Source organism: Scyliorhinus torazame, chromosome 14 (genome assembly GCF_047496885.1).
Source record: "Scyliorhinus torazame isolate Kashiwa2021f chromosome 14, sScyTor2.1, whole genome shotgun sequence".
Taxonomy (NCBI): Eukaryota; Metazoa; Chordata; class Chondrichthyes; order Carcharhiniformes; family Scyliorhinidae; genus Scyliorhinus; species Scyliorhinus torazame.
The window spans coordinates 8,647,020-8,667,507 of NC_092720.1; the positions used below are offsets into that span (position 1 = coordinate 8,647,020).

At 52.7% G+C, this 20,488-nt stretch overlaps 1 protein-coding gene across 1 annotated transcript in view; it reads right to left on the reverse strand.

Moving 5' to 3' along the window:
• slc7a14a (solute carrier family 7 member 14a) overlaps positions 1-20,488 on the reverse strand; it is a 114,741-nt gene that overhangs the window by 31,027 nt on the left and 63,226 nt on the right. Inside the window, exons 3-4 of the mRNA XM_072473657.1 lie at positions 13,146-13,382; positions 11,460-11,677 (exon numbers count right to left, since the gene is read on the reverse strand). Coding sequence (XP_072329758.1) covers positions 11,460-11,677; positions 13,146-13,382 — 455 coding nt within the window. The remainder of the gene's footprint in view (positions 1-11,459; positions 11,678-13,145; positions 13,383-20,488) is intronic.

The window sequence follows — 20,488 nt, forward strand, 5'->3', positions numbered from 1 at the left end:
ACATCATGGCCCGGCCTATCCCCCACTCCCCCATTACCACCCAGCCAGGGGATCAACCCTGGTTCAATGAAGAGTGCAGGAGAGCTTGCCAGGAGCAACACCAGGTATACCGAAACATGAGGTGTTGACCTGGTGAAGCGACAACACAGGACTAAACATCCCACAAACCAATGGATCAGATCTAATCTCTGCAGTCCTGCCACATCCAGCTGTGAATGTTGGTGGACAATTAAACAACTCACTGGAGGAGGAGGCTCCACAAATGTTCCCATGTTTATTGATGGAGCAGCCCAAAACATCTGTGCAAAAGTCAATGCTGAGGCATTCGCAACAATCTTCAGCCAGAAGTGCCGAGTGGATGATCCATCTCGGTCTCCTCCGGAGGTCCCAGCATCACAGACGTCAGTCTTCAACCAATACGATTCACCCCACGTGATATCAAGCAACGGCTGAAAGAACTGGATACTGCAAAGGATATGAGCCCTGATAATATTCTGGTAATAGTACTGAAGTCGTGTGCTCCAGAATTTTCCGCTCCCATAGCCAAGCTGTTCCACACTTACATCTCTTCGGCAATGTGGAAAATTGCTCTGGTATGTCCAGTACACACAAAACAGGACAATCCAAACCAGCTAATTACAGTCCACAAGTCTACTCTCGCTCATCAGCAGAGTGATGGAAGGAGTCATCAACAGTGCTATCAAACTGCATTGTAACTGCGGTGGAGGGAGTCTCTTCCGCCTCCGCCACGGTGGAGACCGTGGCGAAGGCGGAAGGAAAAGAGTGCCCCCACGGCACAGGCCCGCCCTGTGATGGGCCGAAGTCCCGCTGCTGGAATGCCTGTCCCGCCGGCGAGAATCAATAACCTGCTCACTGAGTTTGGGTTGTGCCAGGGTCACTCAGCTCCTGACCTCATTACAACCTTGGTTCAAACATGGACAGAAGAGCTGAATGCCAGAGGTGAGGTGAGAGTGACTGCCCTCGACATCAAGGCAGCATTTGACCCAGTATGGCATCAAGGGATCCCAGCAAAACTGGAGTCAAAGGGAATCAGGAGGAAATCTCTCAGCTGGTTGGAGTCATACCCGGCACAAAGGAAGATGGTTGTGGTGGTTGGTGATAAATCATCTCAGCTCCAGGACATAACTGCAGGAGTTCCTCAGGGTAGTGTCCTAGGCCCGGCCATCTTCAGCTGCTTCATCAATGACCTTCCTTCCATCATAAGGTCAGAATTGGGGATATTTGCAGATGACTGCACAATGTTCAGCATCATTTCTGATTCCTCAGATACTGAAGCAGTTCATGTTCAAATGTAGGAAGACCTGGACAGTACCCAAGCTTGGGAAGACAAGTGGCAAGTTACCAAACAAGTGCCAGGCAATGACCATCTCCAACAAGAGAGGATCTACCATCACTGAATCCCCCACTATCAACATCCTGGGGGATATCATTTACCAGAAAATGAACTGGACTAGCCATATAAATACTGTGACTACAAGAGCAGGACAAAGGCTAGGAATCATGTGGCGAGTTAGTCACCTCCTGACTCCGCAAAGCCTGTCCACCATCTGAAAGGCACAAGTCAAGAGTTTTATGGGATGAGTGTAGCTCCAACAACACTCAGGAAGCTCAACACCATCCAGGACAAAGCAGGCCGCTTAATTGCTATCCCATCCACAAACATTCGCTCCCTCCACCACCGATGAACAGTGGCAGCCGTGTCTACCATCTACAAGGTGCACTACAGGAACTCACCAAGGTCCCTTGGACTAGACATCACCTTCCAAACCCATGATGACTACCATCTAGAAGGAAAAGAGCAGCAGATACCAGGAACCCCACCACCTGGAGTCACTCACCACCCCGACTTGGAAATATATCGTCGCTCCTTCACTGTTGCTGGTTCAAAATCCAGGAACTCCCTCCCTTACAGAGCTGTGGGTGTAGCTACACCACAGGGACTGCAGAGGTTCAAGAAGGCAGCTCACCACCACTTTGGGAAGGGCAACTAGGGATGGGTAATTATGTCTGGCCAAGGCAGTGACTCCCACAACTCGCAAATTAATTTTTTAAAATGAGGGGCGAAATTCTCCGGAAACGGCGCGATGTCCGCCGACTGGCGTCCAAAACGGCGCAAATCAGTCGGGCATCGCGCCGCCCCAAAGGTGCGGAATGCTCCGCATCTTTGGGGGCCGAGCCCCAACGTTAAGGGGCTAGGTCGGCACCGGACGAATTTCTGCCCCGCCAGCTGTCGGAAAAGGCCTTTGGTGCCCCGCCAGCTGGCGCGGAAATGACATTGCCGGGCAGCGCATGCGCGGGAGCGTTAGCGGCCGCTGACGGCATTCCTGCGCATGCGCTATGGAGAGAGTCTCTTCTGCCTCCGCCATGGTGGAGACCGTGGCGAAGGCGGAAGGGAAAGAGTGCCCCCACGGCACAGGCCCGCCCGCGGATTGGTGGGCCCCGATCGCGGGCCAGGCCACCGTGAGGGCACCCCCCGGGGCCAGATCGCCCCGCGCCCCCCCCCAGGACCCCGGAGCCTGCCCGCGCCGCCTTGTCCCGCCCATAAGGTAGGTGGTTTAACCTACGCCGGCGGGACGGGCATTTTAGCGGCGGGACTTCAGCCCATCCGGGCCGGAGAATCGCGCGGGGGGGCCCGCCAACCGGCGCGGCGCGATTCCAGCCCCCGCCGAATCTCCTGTGCCGGAGACTTCGGCAAACGGCGGGGGTAGGATTCACGCCAGCCCCCGGCGATTCTCCGACCCGGCGGGGTGTCTGTCCCGCCGGCGTGGATTAAACCACCTCTCTTACCGGCGGGACAAGGCGGCGCGGGCAGGGTCCTGGGGGGGGGGCGCGGGGCGATCTGGCCCCGGGGGGTGCCCCCACGGTGGCCTGGCCCGCGATCGGGGCCCACCGATCCGCGGGCGGGCCTGTGCCGTGGGGGCACTCTTTTCCTTCCGCCTTCGCCACAGTCTCCACCATGGCGGAGGCGGAAGAGACTCCCTCCACCACGCATGCGCGGGGATGCCGTGAGCGACCGCTAACGCTCCCGCGCATGCGCCGCCCGGCAATGTCATTTCCGTGCCAGCTGGCGGGCACCAAAGGCCTTTTCCGCCAGCTGGCGGGGCGGAAATCAGTCCGGCGCGGGCCTAGCCCCTCAAGGTTAGGGCTCGGCCCCCCAAGATGCGGAGGATTCCGCACCTTTGGGACGGTGCGATGTCGGACTGATTTGCGCCGTTTTTGGCGCCGGTCAGCGGACATCGCGCCGATACCAGAGAATCACGCCCCCTGTGTGGATTTGAAACATTTGAGTGCACTTAATTGTCTTGGAAGCAAAATGTCAGCTTCCTGATGGTGAGATGAAATAAGGGAACTAAAGTTGTAGCAGATTGAAGGCAGATTTAGTTTCATGACAGTAACTGGCGAAAAACTTTTTATTGCGTGATCATGTTTTGCTTACTCATTGAAATGCCATTTTGCCAGATTAAAAATGGCACCTTTGCAATTAATTCTGCATCAAAGGAGAAACACAAGCTTTCTGATTCACTATTGGTTGAAGGTGGTGCGCTGCAGGCAACAAGGGCTTTGCTTCTTTTTTCAAGAGATTTGTTGGGCGATGGGAGTGGAGGCATTGGTGCATTGAGTGTGGGTTACGGCAGTGCATGGCGATTGGGGCATGGTGAGGGAGGGTTGCTTCATGATGGGCCTAACAGGGCTCGGGGGGCAGAGGGAGGAGGCTGGACTACATAGGGATTTTCAATACCCTACAGGCAGGGGGCAAAATATGATTGGGGGAAAGATCCGGGGTTCTAGATGGAAGATCTGTTGAGATCCTGAGGGTAGTAAAGGGTAGGTCAAGGGAAGTTTGATAATGGTGGATGAAAGATCAAAGGTGATGTGGGAAGGTCCAGAATGACAGTGAAGGCAGGAAAAGGGTGATGGAGTTAGAGTAATGGCTGATGGAGAGAGGGTCAAAGGCTGAGGGACCATGCGGCTGAACACTTCCAGTTCCAGGGTCAATGTGGGATTATCCAATGTGGGACTGGCCAAACTAAATTGCCCTTAGTGTCCAAAATTTCCCGTAGTGTTGGGTGGGGTAACTGGGTTATGGGAATAGGGTGGAGGTGTGCGGTTGGGTAGGGTGCTCTTTCCAAGAGCTGGTGCAGACTCGATGGGCTGAATGGCCTTCTTCTGCACTGTAAATTCTATAAGCATCCAGGGACATAGCTGCAAAAACACAAAGAAGTGTCTGGGATACAGGCCGGAGATAGAGATGTTCACAGTGTGGTGGGTGAACACCAGGGTGTAACTGATGCAAATTATAGGGATCCCCATGGCCACAGTTTGTCAGGGAAGGACAGAGGGCCATAAAGACTGTTGACTAGATCTTTGTCTACCTTGTGTCCACAGTTCACCTCAGAAACACAAATTGTGTCAAGTTCACTCTGGTGCATCCGGATGGGAATTGGTAAGCAGTGGATTAGGGCCAGGTGAAAAAATGGCCAGAATGCCAGCGGGGGCACCAGCAGAGGATCAGGCAGCTCAGAATCATGTCAACCCTGGGCCTGTGAGATGCCGAGCATTGACGTGTAATTGAATGTACAACTGGTGGGGTAACTAGCTACAAATATCAGAAAGCCAATGATGGAGCTGGATGAGGATGTCAAAGGATTCTGTTGTTCATCTACATTAGATGTGTCAGAGTGAGGGGTCTTTCCATGGACCGGGAAGTTCAGAGAGACCGGCGACCCATGGACCGGGAAGTTCAGAGAGACCGGCGTTCCCATGGACCGGGAAGTTCAGAGTAACGGCGTTCCCATGGACCGGGAAGTTCAGAGTAACGGTGTTCCCATGGACCGGGAAGTTCAGAGTGACAGAGTTCCCATGGACCGGGAAGTTCAGAGAGACCGGCGTTCCCATGGACCGGGAAGTTCAGAGTGACAGCGTTCCCATGGACTGGGAAGTTCAGAGAGACCGGCGTTCCCATGGACTGGGAAGTTCAGAGACACCGGCGTTCCCATGGACTGGGAAGTTCAGAGTGATCGGCGTTCCCATGGACTGGGAAGTTCAGAGTGATCGGCGTTCCCATCGACCGGGAAGTTCAGAGTGATCGGCGTTCCCATCGACTGGGAAGTTCAAAGTAACGGCGTTCCCATCGACCGGGAAGTTCAGAGTGATCGGCGTTCCCATGGACTGGGAAGTTCAGAGTGATCGGCGTTCCCATGGACCGGGAAGTTCAGAGTAACGGCGTTCCCATGGACTGGGAAGTTCAGAGTAACGGCGTTCCCATCGACCGGGAAGTTCAGAGTGACGGCGTTCCCATGGACCGGGAAGTTCAGAGAGACCGGCGTTCCCATGGACCGGGAAGTTCAGAGTAACGGCGTTCCCATGGACTGGGAAGTTCAGAGTAACGGCGTTCCCATGGACCGGGAAGTTCAGAGACACTGGCATTCCCATGGACCGGGAAGTTCAGAGTGATCGGCGTTCCCATGGACCGGGAAGTTCAAAGTAACGGCGTTCCCATCGACCGGGAAGTTCAGAGAGACCGGCGTTCCCATGGGCCGGGAAGTTCAGAGTGATCGGCGTTCCCATGGACTGGGAAGTTCAGAGTAACGGCGTTCCCATCGACCGGGAAGTTCAGAGAGACCGGCGTTCCCATCGACCGGGAAGTTCAGAGTAACGGCGTTCCCATCGACCGGGAAGTTCAGAGAGACCGGCGTTCCCATGGACCGGGAAGTTCAGAGTGATCGGCGTTCCCATCGACCGGGAAGTTCAGAGTAACGGCGTTCCCATGGACCGGGAAGTTCAGAGTGATCGGCGTTCCCATCGACCGGGAAGTTCAGAGTAACGGCGTTCCCATGGACCGGGAAGTTCAGAGTAACGGCGTTCCCATGGACCGGGAAGTTCAGAGTAACGGCGTTCCCATGGACAGGGAAGTTCAGAGTAACGGCGTTCCCATGGACCGGGAAGTTCAGAGTGATCGGCGTTCCCATCGACCGGGAAGTTCAGAGTAACGGCGTTCCCATCGACCGGGAAGTTCAGAGTAACGGCGTTCCCATGGACCGGGAAGTTCAGAGAGACCGGCGTTCCCATGGACCGGGAAGTTCAAAGTAACGGCGTTTCCATGGACTGGGAAGTTCAGAGCAACGGCGTTCCCATGGACCGGGAAGTTCAGACTGACCGGCGTTCCCATGGACCGGGAAGTTCAGAGAGACCGGCGTTTCCATGGACTGGGAAGTTCAGAGTAACGGCGTTCCCATGGACCGGGAAGTTCAGAGTAACGGCGTTCCCATGGACCGGGAAGTTCAGAGTGATCGGCGTTCCCATCGACCGGGAAGTTCAGAGTAACGGCGTTCCCATCGACCGGGAAGTTCAGAGTAACGGCGTTCCCATGGACCGGGAAGTTCAGAGTGATCGGCGTTCCCATGGACCGGGAAGTTCAGAGTAACGGCGTTCCCATGGACCGGGAAGTTCAGAGAGATCGGCGTTCCCATGGACCGGGAAGTTCAAAGTAACGGCGTTTCCATGGACTGGGAAGTTCAGAGAGACCGGCGTTCCCATGGACCGGGAAGTTCAGAGTAACGGCGTTCCCATGGACCGGGAAGTTCAGAGACACCGGCATTCCCATGGACCGGGAAGTTCAGAGTGATCGGCGTTCCCATGGGCCGGGAAGTTCAGAGTGATCGGCGTTCCCATGGGCCGGGAAGTTCAGAGTGATCGGCGTTCCCATGGGCCGGGAAGTTCAGAGTGATCGGCGTTCCCATGGACCGGGAAGTTCAGAGTAACGGCGTTCCCATGGACCGGGAAGTTCAGAGTAACGGCGTTCCCATGGACCGGGGCGTTCAGACTGACCGGCGTTCCCATGGACCGGGAAGTTCAGAAGTCACTGCAGCATTGAATTTCGACACAACCGGATTCCTCCTGGACTCCACCGGGGACATTTGTGGCATCTCACAGTCAGACACTCCTTATGGCATCAGGACAGTCACCAATGCCGAGTGCAGTAGAAATAATCACCAAAAACGTCCGTCCTCACTGTGTGTGGGATGCCCTGCTGAAAGGAATGTAGTTCGGCTCTGAACGACAAATTCTTCATTCTCTCTGGCAGTGAGGCGGCCATGGGTGAGATTGGAGAATCCTGCCCAATGAATTTGTGAGAATCACCACAGACCATGAAGACCAGTGCTTTGAGAATTCATTCCCATTGCGGGAATTCCAAATGTACAAGGTGAAATATATTGTGCACATATTGTGCTACAATCTCCCCTGGATCATCGGGACCCTTCAAGAACCAAAAGGATTTTCACACACTCAGGGCGAAATGCTCCCCCAACGGCGCGATGTCCGCCGACTGGCGCCAAAGACGGCGCCAATCAGACGGGCATCGCGCCGGCCCAAAGGTGCGGAATGCTCCACATCTTTGGCAGCCAAGCCCCAACATTGAGGGGCTAGGCCAACGCCGGGGGATTTCCGCCCCGCCAGCTGGCGGAAATGGCGTTTGTTTCCCCGCCAGCTGGCGCGGAAATGCGGCGCATGCGCGGGAGCGTCAGCGGCCGCTGAAAGTTTCCCACGCATGCGCAGTGGGGAGAGTCTCTTCCGCCTCCGCCATGATGGAGGCCGTAGCGGAGGCGGAAGGGAAAGAGTGCCCCCACGGCACAGGCCCGCCCGCGGATCGGTGGGCCCCGATCGCGGGCCAGGCCACCGTGGGGGCACCCCCCGGGGTCAGATCGCCCCGCGCCCCCCCCCCCCAGGACCCCGGCGGGGGGGTCGGACAATGACGCCCTCAATGTGCAGCTGGATGTGACCACCACAAACAAATCCTCTGTGTGTGTGTGCTCACTTCCCAGGACTCTTACATCCTCACGCACTCAGGTGCACTGCTGTGTGCTCCCGCTGAGCAACTCTCAGGATGGTTCCTGGGTAATAAGGGATATCCACAGATAGCCATAGAAAACATGGTCCCCTTTTCTAAGGATAGATGTACTGGCATTGTGAGCAATACAGAGAAGGTTTGTTAGGTTAATCCCAGGTATGGAGGAATTTTCTTATGAGGAGAGGTTGAGTAGGTTGGGTCAGTACTCATTGGAGTTTAGAAGAATGAGAGACCACCTTATTGAGACATATCAGATTCTCAGGGGGGGGGGGCTTGACAGGGTCAATTCTCCCGTGTGGGAGAGTCTCGGACCAGAGGGCGTAATCTCAGAGTAAGGGGTCACCCATTTAAGACAGAGATGAGGAGGAATTTCTTCTCTCAAAGGGTGGTGAATCTGTGGAATTGTTTACCGCAGAAAGCTGTGGGGGCTGGCTACGGTTGTTCGAGGCTGAGATAGACAAATATTTAATCAGTAAGGAATCGAGGGTTATGGGGATGAGGAGGAAAAGTGGAGTTGAGGACTGTATCAGATCAGCCATGATCTCATTGAATGGCGGACCAGACTCGATGGGCCGAGTGGCCCACATCTGCTCCTATGTCTTATGGCACATGATGCCCAGAAGAGGAGAGGTATAAGCCTCAACAAGAGCATCAATGGAACAGACTATTGGACTGCTGAAGATGAGGTCGTGCTGCCATGATCCCTCAGGTGGAGCACAGTAGTATGTGGCCCAGATAGTTTTCAGGATTGTGGTGGCCTCCTGTGCCCTACACAACTTCATAGAGCTGAAGAGGTGAGAAATTTCCAAACAGGGAGATGGATCTCAAATGAGGAAGAAGGGAAAGAATCTGCTGATCCTGGGGTGTGGCCAGAGCTGTAGATATCAGTGTGATAGAGGAACCCACCAGACCTCCCTGTAACACCCTCATTCAAATCCAGTTCCAACAGAGTGCGGCCCTGAAAGATCTCTTCATCCTCAATTAACATCACGGTGGAAGCGGCAGCAAATCCAGCACTGTCCTTCCAGACCAACCAACATTCCCGGACTCCTGGCTCCGAGAAAGAAAAATAGTGCAGGCCCTTGGCACGAGCAAGCCCCTATGTGTGGTTTTGTTAAAGCGTCACACACTTCTATTTGGAGGAAAGTTGCACATGACTCAGTGACATCTGCTCCAAATGCTGGCAATATCGTGCTGATAACTCTGTGCAGTCAGCTGAAATAGATAGACTGGCTCAGCTGTCGACGTTATTTAGACAGTCACATCTGATGGATAATAGAGGGATGAACACGACATTCGAGCTTGTCACAGCCAGGTCCAAACCCTCAAACTACAAAACAGAAGTCTGCGCACGTCAAGAGACTCGGTGATGATACTCTGTCCAAGGCCAGAGGTCAGAAAACAGATGGAATGGGATTCTCCTGACCCCGCCGTGTGTTCTTCAACATCGCACTGTTCACTGGCAGCGAGGTACTCTTCCTGCTGCTTATCAATGAGATTTTCTATTGAAGATACCCCATGACGCCAGGATCCTGCGGGTGGGGGTTTGCTGCCAGCGGGAAAAAATAATCCCAACAGCCGAGAATTCCTACCATAGTGCTTCCATTGGCCCACTTCACCTGTTATTGATCATCAGTAAAGTGCCATGCCCTTCAATCCATCCCTCAGTGGGTACAGCTCCCAGCATCACCATGTTTGAACACACCTGAATAAAGTGATCCAAACCGTATATTTACACATGATCTATAATATCCATAGAATGAATAGATCCCTCCCACTTTATTGGCATGAAAATGTCCCAGCACTGTGATTTGCTGCAACCCTTACATCCACAGCTGAGGTGGAGTGCAGGAAGCTTTTGATCCCATTCCTGCACTGGAGCAGTTTCGCTTGTGGACTCCAGCGCTCCTGATCTCTGCTGTGACCTCTACTCAGGTACCACGATCAGGCAAGGAGGGCCTCCCAGCGACCATCATTGAGAAACGGGGCCTCCCACTGTTTCTGGATGGCCGGGCGGAGAAATTGCAGGAAGGCACTGCCATGCTGTGGGCGTGGGGCGGGGGGCACTGTTATCCCGATAACCAGCCATCCCGCCTAGGAGCAGAAATCCTGCGTACTTCCAATCCTGCCAGTAGGGCACTTGGTGTGACAATAACATTCTCGCCTATATTCCGGGAATGGCTGACTTTTGCATTATAACTTTAAAACTTCCATGGGCGAAATTCTCCAATGATGGGGCTATGTCCCCACACCGGCATGAAAAGCGGCGCCAACCACTCCGGCATCAACGGTCCCCGATAATGGGGGATTGCTCCCCTTCCTAGGGGGGCTAGGTCAGCGCCGGAGTGGTCCCCGCAGCTCCAGACAGCGCAGAACGGCCGGCGCGAGTTTGCGCATGTGCGCTACGGCCGGCCTATTTCCGCGCATGCACAGAATGGCCGGCATGATTCGTCGCATGCGCGGGGGTTCCCTTATCCTCGCCGGCCCCTGGGCAATATGGCGGAGCCCTACAGGGGCCCGGCACGGAGGAACACAGGCCCCCACCAGCCCGCCCGCCGATCAGTAGGCCCCGATCGCGGGCCAGGCCACCATGGGCCCCCCCCAGGCCACCATGCCCCCCCCCCCCCCGGGGTCAGATCCCCCTGCCCCCCGTCCAGGACGTCCTCCGCAGACACACCTTCCAGGTCCCGCCGTGTGGGACCAGAGTCACCCACGCCAGAGGGACTCGACCGAACTCGGTGGCCACTCGGCCCGTCGGGGCCCGGAGAATCGCCGGTGGGGTTGCTTTCAACGCCAGGAATCTCGCGGGCGCCCGAGAATCGGCGGGGGAGAATCGGGAAGCCGGCGTCGGGGCGGCGGGGCGCGATTCTCGAGTCCCCCGAGGATTCTCCGACCCGGCGCGAGGTCGGGGAATCCCAGCCCATATATTTTGAAAATAACCAAACATATTTTGAAAAACGTTTCGGTACTTTAGCTTCTACCTTAACCCGACATATATGCTCCAATCTTTTTAGCATTCACTATAAATGAGGACAGAGTGAAGGATAATCAGTGCTTTTTACTTCCTGGCTTGCTGCCTGTGAGAATTCTGCAATGTCATTGGCTGTCCTGTTGCTGGACACTGGAGATCCCCAGTGGCTGGAATTAAATTAATTTCAGGAAAGGTAAATTGATGCTACAGATTACTCGATTGTTGTGGGCAGATTTTATTGAGGTCTTTGTTGGGCATGATTACTTTGCTAGTGAACACTAAATCTGAGCCAATATAAAATGTATCCTTGTATAAATAATAGTCATTAAGAAAGGCAACATTTACTCACCAAACCATCGGTGGGGGTGCAGATTCTAGAAAATGTTTTGGGGATGAAATCAGCCTTCACTGGTCGCAGAACCAGGAATAGTTTATCTTGTTTCACCTTGCACCCAGAGATACTTTTCCATTGACTTTGATGGAAAGGAAAATCAATTGTGGTTCAAATAGGATGGTCAATTCACTCTTAACCATTTCTGCTCCTGGTAAAGACTAATTCCATCCCCATTTCGTCCAAATAGGATTGATCATCAGTGAACTCCAGGGATCGTTACTCACCCCAGACCATCCGAAAGGTAGAAACCTCCCTTCATCCCAATTGGAGCTGTTGATGAAGAAGAGGCCTGAGAACATGATGAAGACCCAGGCAGCCAAGTTGATGATGTTCAGCACGTTGTTGAACCCCACAGAGTTTTTCACCCCCAGGGACACGATGGCTGTCACAATGACAGCGATGAACAGTGCCAGGAGGTCAGGATAGGACTCTTCCCCTTTCCCTGTACAAATAGAAAGCAGGGCCACTCAGTCACAAGTGTTACCTTAAAGAAAAACAAGCTGCCATTTCAACTGGCCCGAATCAATTTGTCTTTCAGCGAGGCTTGGGGCTCTACAAGGCCAAAACTCATTTCGTAGGAAACATCCGACTGAAACCAGATGATGGTTTACTCAGGGACTAGAGTTCAAATCTATTTTAGCCAAATATGTCGCTCCTGCTATAAAACTCCAACGTTAAATGAACAAACTTACTGGAGTTCTCCCTAACAGGTATGGGTCCAAACCACTAATAGGAACACTAATAGGAACACTATTCCAACTTAACTCAAACACAACCAGAGTGAAAATAGTAAAAGTCAATAGGGCAACGTATACATGGGGCGATGGGGGAAAAGTGTCAAGGAAATCCATCCAATATCCAACCTAAGATCTTTGAGGGGTAGCAAAGAGATAGCTATAGCCAATTGGACAAAGCGTTAAACCAAGGTCATACCTAAACTCTTGGGTGTTTATTAATAATCCTATGGAACTATTGAAAATAAATGTGTGGGAGTCTCCATGGGTGTCCTGGTCAATATTCATCCCTCAACTAACATCACTAAAGTAAATTACCTGATGCTGTTTCTCACCGGTATTTATGGGCACTTTTGTCCCCAAATTGGCTGCCACATTTCCAACAATACAACAGTAACTGCACTTAGCACACCGGGCTAAATCGCTGGCTTTGAAAGCAAACCAAGACAGGCCAGCGATTCAATCCCCGTACCAGCCTCCCCGAACAGGTGCCGGAATGTGGCGTCTAGGGGCTTTTCATAGTAACTTCATTTGAAGCCTACTTGTGACAATAAGCGATTTTCATTTCATTCACTTCCAAAAAAGTACTTATTTAGTTGTGACAGGCTTTCTGACATCTTATCAGGAAAGCTGTGATATGAATGAGGTTCTTTGCTCGCGAAAAGAGAACACCAAGGGGTGAGCTGATAGAGGTCTTTAAATTTGGGAAAAAGTTTGATGGGATAGACAGAGAGAAGGTATTTCCTCATGTTGGGCATTCAAAACTGACAGGCCATCATTATATGAGAGTCACTAAGAAATCCAAAAAGGAATTCAGGAGGAAGTTGCTTCCCCAGAGTTTGGTCGGAATGTTACCAGTGGCAGTAGTTCAGGTGAATAGCACGGATACATTGAGGAGGAAGCTGGATAAAGGAATTGAGGAATATGCCAATATGGTGAGATGCTGGATGTAGGTGGAAGCTCATGAGGAACAAAACTGCAATATGGACTTGTTAGGTTGACTGACCTTTTCTGTGTTGTATGTTCAGCAAATTGTGTGTAAGTTCTTGTAAGCAAACAGTTCAAAATTAAATTTACAGAAAACTAATGCCAAGGATCATAGAACCAGTGCTTCCATCAAAGTCAAGAACAAACGCTTTTTATTGCTTAACTCCAGCAGTGATTGTACTGACCTACCTAGTCCATTTAAAGTGCCAACATAGTCCACTATCCAATGGCTGATGGTGTGGTTGGCCAACGAGTCAAACATGCTGCTCAGAGCACTGGCACCAGCCGCTGTGCCAATCAGATACTCCAGAATCAGGTTCCACCCGATGAAGAATGCCACAAACTCCCCCACCGTCACGTAACTGTAGGTGTAGGCCGAGCCGGTAGTTTTCGGCACTCGCACTCCAAACTCAGCATAGCACACACCTGGAAGAGTAAAGAGCAAATACTTTCATAAAATGGCAGAGTTGTCGACATTTCTGTAACCTTCAAATTAAATGTAAGATTGAAGGAAGAAAGATGCAAAAAGTTGATTTTAAACTGCTCCATCTACTATGTCCAAACTTCCCTATCCTGAATTCTATAAAGTCATTTACTCCCCTCCTACTGCCCATGTGCACTCAACCCAGCCTCTACCCACCCATTTAATCTGCCGAGATTTCATCCCCACAACCCAAAAATTTGCAGATTAGGTGGATTGGCCACGCTAAATTGCCCCTTAATTGGAAAAAAATAATTGGGTACTCTAAATCTTTTTTTAAACTCAGCTTTAAAAATATTCAGTGACCCAGCCTCCACTGCTCTCTGGGGTAAAGAATTCCATAAACCACCAACTCTCTGTGAGAAAAACATTCTCCTCATCTCCATCTGAAATAGGGGACCCTTACATATAATCTCTCCCACAGGGAGAAACATTCTCTCCGCATCCATCCTGTCACAGTCCCCTCAGGATCTTATATGTTTCAATAAGATCACGTCTCAATCTCCCAAACTCCAATGGATACAGGCCTCACCTTTCTAACCTTTCCTCGGAGGATAGCCCTTCATCATGGGCATCACCTGAATGAACCTTCTCTCGACTGTTTATAATGCTATTGTACCCTTTCTCAAGTAAGGAGATGGAAACTGTGCACAGTGATCCAGATGTGGTCTCAAATATTCCTTTCCCCTTGCAATAGATTATAATCCTCCATTTGCCTTCCTAACCGCTTGCTGCAGCTGCATACTAACCTCTTGTGATTCACGTACCGTGAGACCCAAATTTCTCTGTCCCACAGTCCTGCAAGCTTTTTCCATTTAACTGTATTTCTGTTTTTCTATTCTTCCTGCCAAAGTGGACGAGTTCACACTTTCCCATATTTTACCCCATGGGCGCGATTCTCCGAAATGGAGACTAAATGTTCGCGCCATCGTGAACGCCGTCGCGTTTACAGTGCAGAAGGAGGCCATTCGGCCCATCAAGTTTGCACCGGCCCTTGGAAAGAGCACCCCACCTAAGCCCACACCCCCACCCTATCCCCACACTTCCTCCTATTCCCGTAACCCCACCGAACCTTATTTTCTTTGGACACGACGGGCAATTTATCACGGCCAATCCACCTACTCCTGCACATCGTTGGACTGTGGGAGGAAACCCACGCAGACACGGGGAGAACGTGCAGACTCCGCACAGACAGTGACCCAAGCCGGGAATCGAACCTGGGACCCTGGAGCTGTGAAGCCACAGTGCTAACCACTGTGCTACCGTGCTGCCCACAGGGCAGCCCACAGGGGGCCAGCACGACGCTGGAGCGGTTCACGCCTCCCTTCCCGGCGCCAAATGGGCATCACGCCAACCCGCGCATGCGCGGGTGACTTCAGCGCTGGCGCCGACGAAATATGGCGGGTTCAGGGGCTGGCCGCGCAACAAAGTAGGCCCGGGGGGGGGGAGAAGCCAGCCCGCCGATCGGTGGGCCACGACCGCGGGTCAGACCCCATCGGAGATCCCCCACCCCCCCCCACCCCGGTGAAGGAGCGCTTTTCCCCACCCCACAGGCCGCCCCCCGACCGTTCGCACAGAGTTCCCGCCGGCTGCGAGCAGGGGTGAACGGCGCCAGCAGGACTCTGCTGTTTCTGTGCAGCCGCTCGGCCCATCCGGGCCGGAGAATCGGCAGCCCCGCCGCGGACAGCAACCTGTGACTGGCGCCGCGCCAAACTCGCCGGCACAAATGGCGCTGATTCTCCGCACCTCGGAGAATCGCGCGCCGGCGTCGGGGCGGCGCTGGGCTCGGAGAATCGCGCCCCATATGTCAGCTCTCTCCGGAAACGGCGCGTTGTCCGCCGACCGGTGCCAAAAACGGCGCTAATCAGTCCGGCATCGCGCCGCCCCAAAGGTGCGGAATCCTCCGCCTCTTGGGGGGCCAATCCCTAACCTTGAGGGGCTAGGCCCGCGCCAAAATGATTTCCACCCTGCCAGCTGGCGGAAAAGGCCTTTGGTGCCCTGCCAGCTGGCGCGGGGCACCATTGCAGTGGGGAGAGTCTCTTCCACCTCCGCCATGGTGGAGGCCGTGGCGAAGGCGGAAGGAAAAGAGTGCCCCCACGGCACAGGCCCGCCTGACAGGAAACCGGCACCACCAGGTTATAAATTGAAAAACAATTAGGTTTATTAATAACAGTAACTATAATTAAATATGCAGCAAAAACAACAGATTAAATTTATCTAAAACCTGACCCCCCCCCCCAACTTAAACTCACCCCACCCTCTGCACACACAAGAAAGACAAGTACAGAGGGGAGAAGAGGGGTGTAGAATAATCATTAAAGTAAAAAGATAAGGGGCGAAATTCTCCGGAAACGGCGCGATGTCCGCCGACTGGCGCCCAAAACGGCGCAAATCAGTCGGGCATCGCGCCGCCCCAAAGGTGCGGAATGCTCCGCATCTTTGGGGGCTGATCCCTAACCTTAAGGGGCTAGGTCGGCGCCGGACGAATTTCTGCCCCGCCAGCTGGCGGAAAGGCCTTTGGTGCCCCGCCAGCTGGCGCGGAAATGACATCTCCGGGTGGCGCATGCGCGGGAGCGTCAGCGGCCGCTGACAGTTTCCCGCGCATGCGCAGTGGAGGGAGTCTTTTCCACCTCCGCCATGGTGGAGACCGTGGCGAAGGCAGAAGGGAAAGAGTGCCCCCACAGCACAGGCCCGCCCGCGGATCGGTGGGCCCCGATCACAGGCCAGGCCACCGCGGGGGCACCCCCCGGGGCCAGATCGCCCCGCGCCCCCCCCAGGACCCCGGAGCCCGCCCGCGCCGCCTTGTCCCGCCGGTAAGGTAGGTGGTTTCATCTACGGCGGCGGGACAGGCATTTTAGCGGCGGGACTTCAGCCCATCCGGGCCGGAGAATCGCCGGGGGGGGGGTTGCCCGCCAACCGGCGCGATTCCCGCCCCCAACGAATCTCCGGTGCCGGAGAATTCGGCAACCGGCGGGGGCGGGATTCACGCCAGCCCCCGGCGATTCTCCGACCTGGCGGGGGGTCGGAGAATTTCGCCCAAGAGTCTTTGTTGGAGATGGTTGTTTCTAGCAGACCTTCCTTCAATTTAGGCTTTCAGTTCGAGATGTCTGATTGCAGCCTGTAACGGTTTTCACTGTAGATTCATTCAGGTCTCCGCAGTTTCAGAAATACAGCAGCTTTTCTGGAGAGAACACGAGGGAGATAGAGAGAGCAGCTCATTCCTCTGAGTGACTTCCCTGGCTCTCTGACAATCAGCCCACTCAGACAGCACCCAATCACCGCCTGTTACTGGGCAGAATGCGACCTTTTAGCCAATACATTGGGCACCAACCAACCAATCGAACCGAGTCCCACCGATCTCTCGGGTGCCAAAATAATCTGAGTTCTACTGTTCAAAAGTTAGTAAGTGTTCTGTTTTATGACTTTTGAGTTCCTTTCTTCCCCAGTCGACGTAAATATATATGTATATGTCCATGAAACATCCAAGGAACAAAATGATATTGCCAAAAAATGAAAGCGAAAATAAGGGTATCAACAGGGAGGGTCCTTACACCCCTTAAGTCTTCCTCTCATTTACTTTGCTGTGTATCTGTGTCAAAAGTAAATTTAGCATCCATACATTCAGCCCCTTCATCCAACTCTTTTATCTGGATTGTAAATTTGTTGAGCCCCGGCTAATCACCAGGAGCTCTTGTTTTGTATAATACCTTTGATCTTACACCTTAATGAAGGCCACATCTACAGATTTACCTTTATCCACAATACTTGTTACTTACTCAAATTTATTCATTTATTTAGTGAGTGCCTAGTCCCTAAGCCAAGCAGCTTTTTCCAGTCCTGCTTTGTTTGGTGCAGGTAGACTATCCTTGAATGTGTGGGTGAGGGGGGAGCACGGTGGCACAGTGGTTAGCATTGCTGCCTCACGGCGCTGAAGACCCGGGTTCGAATCCCGGCACTGGGTCACTGTCCTGTGGAGTTTGCACATTCTCCCCGTGTCTACGTGGGTTTCACCACCAACACCCCCAACCCAAAGATGTGCAGGATAAGTGAGTTGACCACGTTACAAATTGGCCCTTAACTGGAAAAAAATAATTGGGTACTCTAAATTTATTAAAAAATTAAATTTAAAAAATAAATGTAAAAAATCCCTGAGCCTGTGGATTGGACTGTGAATGGTGGAGTGGACTCGATGGGCCGAATGGCCTTACTTCCACTCCTAGGTCTTATGGTCTTATGGACATTCGTCTATGATGTGGTGAATAGATTTCTCTCCCACAGGCACATGGACATGGACACTCATGCTCCACCTGTCAGTGACCGGTCCTGACCTGGTCAGGGTGGACCACTCTTTGCTCAGAAACCAGGCAGTTGTTGGGTTGGGTTTGAGACCATGTCCCTGTCTGTAATGTCCAGTGATTCCCATTCATTTGTCCAGATGGAATTTGTGTTGACGTCCTGTGTGGGGCGGTTTTTCCAGATCGGCCTTTTAAAAAATTATAAGTGCCCAGTTTTTGAGACGCTGCGCTCAAAGGTTTGACTGTAACCTGTCCTTCCAGTTTGCCTTCTGGAAGCTCCATCATATCTTCTCGGGGCTGTTGACTGTTGGAACACATAAGCCTACCTGAAGGAGCAGAAGATGATGTTGGCTGTCATAGATTATCATAGAATTTACAGTGCAGAAGGAGGCCATTCGGCCCATCGAGTCTGCACCGGCTCTTGGAAAGAGCACCCTACCCAACGTCAACGCTTCCACCCTATCCCCATAACCCAGTAACCCCACCCAACACTATGGGCAATTTTGGACACTAAGGGCAATTTATCATGGCCAATCCACCTAACCTGCACATCTTTGGACTGTGGGAGGAAACCGGAGCACTCGGAGGAAACCCACGCACACACGGGGAGGATGTGCAGACTCCGCACAGACAGTGACCCAAGCCGGAATCGAACCTGGGACCCTAGAGCTGTGAAGCAATTGTGCTATCCACCATTTGCCACCGTGCCGCTGCATTAAGAGAACTGGCCCCAACACAGCCTGGGGGAGTAATCCCTACGCCATCTGGTTGAATGGAATGTTCCTCGTTGTTTGAGGTCATGCTTAAGTCTCAGGTCAACACAATCTCCTTTATTGTACCTTACCAGGTTACCAAAAACTATCAATATTCCACGATAAAGGGTATCAAAAGCTTTATTACACAAAGTATGAAAACTCTGTTCTACAAAGATGTCAGAACGCACAGCTTGGACCTCAGTAACACCCGTTAAGAGGTGAGGTTATCTGTCTCCCTCTGGGTGGATTCTGATTTCCTCTCTGAATCTCAGTCCCAGGGAGTTGCTTCACGGTGGCTGTTCTTGCAGATTGTCGCTCCCCATGTTCCTTCTCCCTTCTTTTCATCCAGCTCGAGCTGGCATTGATTGTGCTCTCAGTCACGTACTCCCAGGACAGGCACTTTAGGTCACGACTGCTCAGGAAGCCGTGTTTCTCTGAGCATTTCCACTCACAGGGGTCTGTCTTCAATCACTGTCCACTCCATGGCTGCACATCCTGTTTTTTTACTGCAAACCGTAGCAGGTTCTGTTGCTTCCACAATGCTGATATAACCTTAGCCTTTTAACCATCGGGCTTTGCTGGTGCCTTCACAGACACCCATCAGGTTACAGCTGTAAGAAACTGTACAGTCCTGAAAAGTGCCCAGTCTACCCTGGAAGGGTCAGGTAAAATTGAGCAACAGTTGTTTCATGCTGCTACTGTGCAACAGCTATATGAGCAGTGTTCACCACTAACAGGAGGCTGCTGCCATGCCAAACGGATGCAGCTGATAACCCCAGTCTCGCAGAAGCCAACCCCTCCCTCAAAGGAGTGTCTTGAAGGTGTCAGGAACCGTTGAGTGTGCCACATGAAGGCGTCATGCACGCTGCCGGGTATCGGGTGCAAACATGCACAATGTGCAGCCAGTGGTCACACACCAACTGCACACTGAGGCAGTGAAATCCCTTCTGGGTTTGCGAAGGGCACACCCTCGTGCAACGGTGTCCGCAGGGAGACATGCGTCCCGTCGATCACCCCCTGGACCTGGGGCATCCGAGCGATGGCAGCGAAACCCACTGCCCCGGCAACCTGGGGGATTTGGTCCATATTTAGGTTGATGTATTGTGCCGTCCGGGCATATAGGGCCTCCGTTACCCCACGGATGCACCTGTGCATGGAGGACTGGGAGATCCCAGACAGATCCCCACCTTCCCATGAAAGTTTTTCATCTTGCACCCATCAGAGCAGGTAAAACAAGGAAACCAATAGTACAATGAACAACAATGTATACTTCATGAGAAGAGAGTGCTGATTCATTGGCAAGTGGACTGTGATTGTAGAGGCATTGTCATGAAGAATGCTCCAGGAAAGAGTAAACTGCTAAACTTTGTTTAAATTCAAACCAGGCAGGTTGACTCTGGTTGGTTAAGGTATTGCCATGGGGAATGAACCAGGGAATGGCTGTTCCCAAGCTTGCTTTTAGTTCAAAAAGGCATAATATGTGGACATGCTCTTTCTGTCTACAAAGGACAGGCCCCTTCCAGCACACATAAGTGAGCCACTCTGTGAGCCCAACTGACAATCTTAAATTACAGGGTTAGCATCCCTTATCCGAAATTCCGAAAACTGAAAAATTCTGAAACCCGCACTTTTTTTCGAATGCCGACGTGATGTCATGAGTGGAAATCCCACAAAGCTCCCGGACATTGCACAGTTCCCAACGCGCACTGCACATGCGCAGTTCCCAACATTCTGCACATGTGCAGTTCCCAACATGCACTGCACATGCACAGTTCCCAACGCGCACTGCACATGCACAGTTCCCAACGCACACTGCACATGTGCAGTTCCCAACACGCACTGCACATGTGCAGTTCCCAACGTTCTACACATGCACAGTTCCCAACATGCACTGCACATGCACAGTTCCCAACATGCACTGCACATGCACAGTTCCCAACACGCACTGCACATGCGCAGTTCCCAACGTTCTACACATGCGCAGTTCCCAATGCGCACTGC